General features: G+C 34.8%; 1 protein-coding gene across 1 annotated transcript; it reads right to left on the bottom strand.

Annotated features, from left to right (window-relative positions):
* Positions 1–699: 699 nt before the first annotated feature.
* On the bottom strand, positions 700–2,936 carry LOC148282769 (histone acetyltransferase KAT7-like). The gene is made up of 3 exons (XM_088224570.1): positions 2,849–2,936; positions 1,607–1,860; positions 700–1,527 (listed from the first exon to the last, which is right to left on the bottom strand). Exons 1-3 carry the CDS (start codon positions 2,934–2,936, stop codon positions 1,411–1,413), a joined length of 459 nt encoding a protein of 152 aa, XP_088080696.1. The 3' UTR covers positions 700–1,410.
* Positions 2,937–8,342: the final 5,406 nt, after the last annotated feature.

Here is an 8,342-nt window from a genome sequence, read left to right as displayed (position 1 = left end):
ATTAGGTTACCACAGCGAAGAAAACGAGGTGGTTCTATTTTTTATGCAAATTGTCTATTAGACCGCAAGCTTTAAGCAATCACCCTTAAATGAAGAAATAGCACTTTGTAATTCCCAGTCACATAGTTCCCCAGCGCCGATTAACGAAAAAAGACATCTTATTCTCCCTAAATTTTAGAGATCACATGGTAGTACAAAATCACTTCCCTTATGAATTATTTAATAATAATTTAATAGTATATATGTACAAAATTTATAAATAGTTGTATTGTTAAATCTTACTATAAAAATAACAAAACTTCATAAGGTAGCGACTAGCGTCTACCGAACATCCGCCTGGCCGTACTATTCATTAACAATACCACAACATGTTATTATAAATAAATAATTATATATTTGATTGTCTTGTCAATAATGAAAAAGCAATGAGAGATGTAGTAAGTAAAGGGAACGGAAAAAACACAATCGTAAACTACATACAGAATTGAATAACTTGACAAATCATTATAAAATCATTGATTAAAAAATATTAAAATGAGATTTCAATTATTTTTTTAAAATTATGTCCCCTGGAATGAAAAAACTGCCATAAGTTTATTGTCAGAAAAAAATTTCTTCGAAATATTAAAGATTAGACACTCAATCTTGTCCTTACCTTTAAGCTATAACTTAGAAATTCTACCCCGATTTTCAGTTTTTTCTTACATATTGTATATTATTTATATAATATTCAAAATGATTTATTTTTATTAATAAATATTCCTTATAAAACTAAAAATATTTACAAAATTACAAGAGATTTTCAATTAAAATTCTGTTATTAAATCAACGAAGCCATAGATGCCTGAAGAAAAATATGAAACATCATGACTTAACTTAATATTATGTTAAATCACGTGATAGCAATTTCATTACAGTAATTGATCGTAACACGAATTTCTACAATCATATTTTTGATAAAATTAAAATATACGACAGTAAATCGCGTCTTCTAACTAAATATATACACTATACATACAACATACTTCGCGTCCTCAATATTAACTCACTGTCCGTTATTGTTGTTTACTAGTTATTGCACTCAACGAGAACACTGATAAGTTTAGTATAGATAACACATGAACCAGCAATCCACCAGATGTAATACTTCCGAAGCCCTTCGGGTCGAAACGTATGGAGAAAATCAGAGCGAATGATGTTATACCGATCGTCAGAAGGCGACAATACTTTACAAGAGATCTATTAATTATTGCTTGAAATAGTTAAAATTAAATCAGTGCCTGCCTGATTTCTGATCGCTTTGAGCACCATACAGAAGCGACAAGGTCTTGTTCCAACCACCGGGAACTCATAACAAATGGGAGGTCAAGACGATCTAGTACTGCCAATTATCTAGGGCTGGGCGGGGGCTCAGGAGTTCCCTTGGGAAGACGGTGGCACGAAGGGGGTCCACCGCAAGCAGGCGGGGTCTATCTGCTTCACTTGTCCTCGCCGCTTCACGCGCTCCGTGTACTCGTCCAAGACATCCTGGTTAACAAAATACATACTGTCATACGTGATTTTCTAAAACAAAGACCAAAAGTGAAGTAACGAAACAAACACTGACCTGTTTCTTAAGAATGATGTGCTTCCCCTTCCAATATTTCATCATACCTAGAGCCTGCAGTGTACTGACTATATCGTAAGAGTTGATGGCCATTTCTTGCGACATGTCCTTAATGGATAGGAGCGCTCCAGGGTGTGCGCAGAGATGCTGCAGAAGAACGTCCTTCCAGTAGGAACGGTAGGAGATTAGACCGAGATCTGATAACGGCTTTTCTGGTGAACCTATTTTACCCTCCACCCTTGTGAGAAGGTAGCCTGAAACAAAGAATACACTTATGAAGTCATACATTTAATGAAAATTGTGTAAACGGAATACGTTTCAAGGAGTTCCTTTATGTTCAAGGTTCAGTTTAGTTTTTTTCTATAAAATGAAACAAAAGAAGGGAAATTATTTGTTGAAAGCTTTATGAGAAAAAAGGAATAAATATGTTTAATATGTCATCAATTATAGCCCAATTAGCGACTAAATAACAGTGATCAGTGCAATATATAAACATTACTATTTGTTGTTCCGCTTGTGTACCGAATTATAGAAAATACCTTCACGAAGACTCCGAGAAATTCATAAAATGAACGGCAAAAGCAATAAACTTAATCTCAGCATTTAATTAGTAACATTGAAGTTTTTACTAATACCACGAGAGCCATACGTCACAGTCCAGTGGAACTTTTCATATGGCACGGTCGGCGATGAGATCGTTCAACTCAGTGGCCATATAGCCAATTAGGATAGTAATGTTTTAAAAATACCAGGTTAATGGATGTTACTATATAAACGCCGATAAAACATATTCGCGGCAGGTAAGACAAACTGCTATAGAGATATACGACCCAAAACTGAGTTAGGTTCATGGTACGGCAATTACAATAAAAAACTTACGCATTTCCATTAAGTCGAATTGACGTGGTGGAAAGGAGAAATGCTTTATTTGTACTGACCACGCTGTGCCCATTATTCTTGTACGGCGTTGTGAGCAAGGAAGACTGTTGAGGGGAATGATACAAGACAATGTACGATAAACTGACTGTTCCGACAGTACCTACGTCAGACAAAAATAGGTTCGATCCGAAACGAAAAAATATCCCTAAATTTCTTCTGAGCCACGATTGTACGTACACGATTTGAACTTAAAGTTAAACTCAATTACAATAACTATCATTGAGAAAATGATCAAATTCGCTTAGAGAATTTAGACATCCAGTAAAAGTTACCGAAGTTACGTTTTATGTTCCTGATGGATACCTCCGACTTCCAGAACTAACCTGCTTTTGGTTATGCCGATTGGAAGAGCAGTCAGGCAGCTGAACATGATCACTTTATAGATCCACATCTTTCACGTCAAATACGCTTGCTATCGGAGAGTATTATATCTTCATAATATCGAGCCATTGCTCGAGGGTTCCTGGTCTGATATATTTTCCAAATTTAACGCCTTAAATATTCAGTTTTATTTGTTCTGTTATTTTGGTGTAAAATGGATAAAAGTATAAATTTTCAAAGATCTTCTATATTTTGGGCCATTGGGGATTATAATTACTAAGTAGTTAAATGACCGTTGCTTAGTGTGAATTCCTGGCGCTTAATGGATGTTTTAAACAATGTGTTGTTGCTCAGCAATGCGCAAACTTCTGGACTCGATAAGTAATAATTCTCCAACGGCCTGAACCAAACACGCGAACCTAACACGGCCCGATGCTTGCAGATTCGAAACTGGAGACTACTTCGATACTCGTATTGCGAGTTTTGTTTCCATCAGGCTATTTGCCTTCAGAAGGCAATGTTTCTACAAAAGGGTAGAACTTCGTTTGAAATAAGACGAGAGTTACTCGGGTAAATTAACAAATGGTTCACAGTACAAACGAGACAATCAAAATGAATTCAAAGCCAAACTGTTTATACTTCGAATAATTTCCATTTTACTGAGTAAAGTAAAACCTGGTAAAGTGGAAAAAAACAAAATCAAAGCTTTATAAAGAGAGCAATCCTTGGCGTAGAAACTGAGTAAAAACAATTATAAGATTTTACAAAACATGTAGGTATTTAGGAGCACTAAGCACAGTAATTTCTAATAAAATATGTCAATTGAAGCTAAACTGGCAGTGCACAACGGAGTTTTAGTCCCAACACTTATGTTTGGAAGTGAAACATGGAACTGGCAGAGGAAGGATGAAAGCCGAGTGAACGCGGTTGCAATGCGATCTCTTAGACGAATGTGTGGGAAATCAATGTATGACAGGGTTACGAATGATGAAATCAGACGAGAGTGTAAATCTGAGACAAGTATAATTGATAAGATTAAGAAAGGGTCTCTGAGATGGTTTGGTCACGTAGAACGAATGGACGACGAGAGAATGGTAAAACAAGTATATATGGCAAAAATGAACGGCAACGTTAGACGAGGACGACCAAGGAAGACGTGGCATGATCAGATAAACCAAATACTTAAGTCTGGTCATGTCAAAAGCAGACAGAACCGAAGGGCGTGTGTGACAAGATGTATGAATGTGGAAGAGGCTAGGATTGTATGCCAGGATAGACGTGTGTGGCGGTCCATTCTCTCTGCCTACCCCTACGGGGAAATGGCGTGATGGTAGTAGTAGTAGTAGTAGTAGTGTAGGTATTTAAAAAAGATCTGAAACCTGTTTTTTCAAAACACAATCTTGTAGTATTTATCCCAGTTTAAACATTGTAACCGGTTAAACATTAACTTTTCTAATCATGCTGAAAGTATGCAGTACCGTGGAATAAACTCTTAAAAATCGAAGAATAATGTTGGACCAGTTATTTTTATTCAAATTAATAAATAATAAAATTGATTCTCCTAACCTACTGGAAAGACTTCCATTCCGTGTGCCATCTAGACCGACAAGACAAAATCTTTTGTTTTACACTGAAAACGCGTCAACAAACTATTTTAAACAATCTACAATACCTAGAATATGCGACCAATATAACAATATATTTACCGAGGCTGATATTTTTTGTGACAATGTATGTAAATTTAGGTCAAAAATTATAGAAATTTTGAGAGAAGCAGACATTTAACATTATTATTTTTTAAATATTTTTTCATTTCGTTTCTTTTACATATATTATATTGAACATAATTCCAAGTATTGTATTAAGTGTAAACAATTTTTTTGGTGTGTGCATGAGTTTCTTACTCTAATATACAAAGAAATTGGCAATATATGTGTACATACTGTTTGTTTACCTAATAAAATAAATAAATAAGTAACAAATATCATTGTACGTCTAAGATATTATAAATAGCCGAGTAAAAATAATGGAATCTTAAGTTTCCGGGTGATTATATAATTTTAGTAGATTTGTTAACTAAGCATTAACTACGCATGTGTAGACGCACTTGTATAATTAACTATATAATCGCATTCCGTCACCTATTTTAATAAAGCAATCGAACCCTCTTAACGAGAGTCGTACAGTTACATTGGCCAACGGGCTTTCAGTCTTCAGCCAGAGCGGGCGGAGAAATTCGCAACAGGGGAGGAAGGCGAGAAGGTGAGGCACGGACACGTGGTGATGTGGAGGTCATCTTTTGGACTAGGTGTCTGCATCGCCTTTAGGCGTCGTTCCAGTCCAGGGACCGACCGGACAAGACGATCGGTCTCGCATGGGGTAACTCAGATAACGATACGGGCATCGGATTCACTCAAACGTAGATAACATATTATAAACATACACTGTTAAGAATGTTATAAGAAAGGCGCGTTTGGTGTGAGGTGTATCACCCAGGTGCGGTGCGAGGCTTCACGATAGTTAGTACCGAGTTATAATTAATATGTTTAAAAACGCATTAGATAAATATGTAAAGAAATGAACGCGATAGAATTTTAAGAGAAGTGTAAAAATTGGAAAATTGTTTTCAAGCGTTGTCTAGTAGGTGATTTGGTTCAGCCGGATGAATCTCACCCCCGTGATAAAGGTTTCAGCTCTTTTACTTCACAAAAGTCAACAAATAGAAGAGCTGAGGAAATGTGGATGTTCAAACATGGGCAGAATGATGAATGTTACACAGTGTGTAAAGCGGAAACTTAAACCAGCCAATGACAGGTCATAAGCCCTGTAAATGCCTAGACTTCCATATTCTCTTCTCAAAAATATTTTCCCTCTCTGTTGAAATAAATTTAAATATCAATAAGGTAACTTTAAAATCAGCGTTTTTGAATTTTTATTTTTTTTAATTTTTTTTTTCGATGGCTTACGCCTTTGACAAAGTATAAAATAATATGGAAACACAATTATAATGAAACAAAACACCTGTGCAGAGTATAGAAAATATAGATACATGAAATAAAATCAGCAGAAAATAAGGAAATAATAAAGAAAAATTAAATAAGGTATACAGCAAATTAACAATAAATAAAGGGTTTAAATATAAAAAATACTGAAGTAACATAGGCAATGTATCATAGCATTAACAGTAAAACAAGTATAACACTCGATACATTTTTATAATTTAGAAAAGAAGTGATTAAAAAGTAATGATTTTAATTTGTACATAGACAAATGAAATAAATCTAAGTTTCCATGTTTATTTGCTAACATGTGGAACAGTGGAATAGGTGAGTATTTAGCATAGTTTGAACTATGCAAATCAACAGCAAAATAAGTATTTTGTCTTACCCCACACTGTCTCACATAAAAAAATCACACAATTTAAAAGTTCGGGACTGTCAAGAACAACCACAACAGGCCAGGAGGCCCAATTACAGTGGAGAATTACATTACAGAACACCCAAGCTTGAGAAAAATTACATTTAATTTTTTGTTTTCACCGGGAATCGAACCCAGAACCTTCCGTGTGCGAGTCTTGCGAGTCGAGCGTCTTGACTATTACACTACGGAGGCCGCCTTTACCGAGTTACCCACTAAAAACGATTTTTTTTATTTTCCTCCATGAATGCCACAAATAGACGAGTGATTCATTGAAATCATATTATGATGATTTGAATGCGTGACTTATCTATTTGTAGCATTCAAAGAGGAGGAAAAAAATGTGTTTTTGGAAGGTAAACTCACAAATGCTGATTTTGAAGCTACATAGTTGTTGTAATTACCCCGAGATTTAACACTAGAAAATCTTGTTTCAGTCGATAGCTAGTTTTTTTACATTATTTTATTTGTTATTAGACTATAAAACTAAAGCATTAAAAAAAATGAACCGTATTATCAGCGCTACGATTTTTTGTTTTTTTTTTAATACGCCGCGTGTGACGTCGCAAGTTCTCTTCCCCTTCTCCTCGGTGAGTTCTGCTGATTGATAAGTTGGCTTCCCGTAAACCGGAAATCTATAACTCTATATTATAAGTTAATTTTGAAAACTAGTGACATCGTTCAAAGAAGTTTGTTTATATGAAAAATATTTATATATATTTTTTTATACATTTTCAAGAAACTACGCGTTACAGTTAAATGCTCTATTTTTTACGGCGCGTTAGAATTCATTTTTTAAACGAATTTCCCGTAGCACTGAACTTCTTCGTTGATTTAAAAACAATATTTAAGTTTGTGGTTCATATCGCAGAAATCATAGAGTTACGTAAGTGTTTTCTTAAGAAGGAAAAAGCGGTTTAACTGCACCCAAAACCGCCTAATTTAGACTTACGACACTGTACTTGTCTGGGTCGCGATATATTCATATCATTTATAGGAGTCTCGTTACTTTTTAATAACATAATAGGGAAATATAACGTTTTTGTTTTTACATTTTTAAAGAAATAAAGGTCTATGAAATATTACACAGTGAAATTTTTTTTAAATTATTAGTCACATAAAAAATACTTAAAAATTTGTAATATTTAATTCCCGCAAAAACGGTGATTCCATCGGCCACGCCTCTACTAATACGTCACGATTCATGTTTATTTGTTCCCGCCATTGAAATTTGCTCAGAACAATATCACGAATCTTGACGTCACAACAAACAAGGCCAAACACGTCGCATTTTTCTAGCGACGAATTTTTAGTAAATTTATTTTTCACATTTACGTATGAAAACATTTCTCCACAATATCCATATTGATTTTGAAAATTCAAATAATTATTCTAAATCCATTTCATATATTTTTATCGGTATTCGTAGAAGTGATATTGCCCTATTATCCATATTAATGGCACATCAAGGTAAGACGGTCCCGAGTGACGCAGACTTTAGTAAGGATTACGCTCTTCTGTCTCGCGGCGGGCAGCGTAGTAATTCGTAGTTCATTATAAACCCCGGTCTGTCGATGCACTCCTATCAAAGTACAAAAGAAATATTCGCACCGGTCGCTGGGAGAGGGGGCGAGACGGCGCGGGCGTGGGAGGGGAATTTTATTTTATCCACCCAAAAGGATTTAAAAAATAAACGAAAAAGAAAAGGACGCAGATAGTGGTAGACATAAGCAAGGAGGGAGACGGTCTATCGAAACTACTTTAAATCCGACAATGGAAAGCGGCGCGAACTTAATACTTTCTCAACCGAAATTTCCGTTTTATTTAAAAATATTTATTTATTTATTCATTTAAAATTACACTCGCGTAAATATGAATTAACTTATTAAGGCTTTTTAGGCTATGCCCGTGTCAAACAATGATAAATAACAAAAAAAATACATAGTAAAATTAATTGGATTATAATGACATGTGATGCAATAGAATAACAATCCAGAAAAACAAGGTATAAATAATAAATAATAAAATTCCAAAGAATACAATGTAAAAAAGATAATCA

The sequence above is a fragment of the Micrasema longulum genome, unplaced genomic scaffold, assembly GCF_059751315.1.
Source record: "Micrasema longulum isolate JH-2025_06_02 unplaced genomic scaffold, ASM5975131v1 h1tg000298l, whole genome shotgun sequence".
NCBI lineage: Eukaryota > Metazoa > Arthropoda > Insecta > Trichoptera > Brachycentridae > Micrasema > Micrasema longulum.
The sequence above is the reverse complement of the archived record's forward strand: the minus strand, read 5'-3'. Positions and strand labels throughout refer to the sequence as shown.

Coding starts and splice junctions, on each gene's coding strand:
- LOC148282769 (XM_088224570.1), bottom strand. CDS start 2,936: ATGTGGATCTATAAAGTGATCATGTTCAGCTGCCTGACTGCTCTTCCA. Junction 1,861..2,848: donor GTTAGTTCTGGAAGTCGGAG/GTATCCATCAGG, acceptor TCTTTGTTTCAG/GCTACCTTCTCACAAGGGTG. Junction 1,528..1,606: donor ACATCATTCTTAAGAAACAG/GTCAGTGTTTGT, acceptor TTTGTTAACCAG/GATGTCTTGGACGAGTACAC.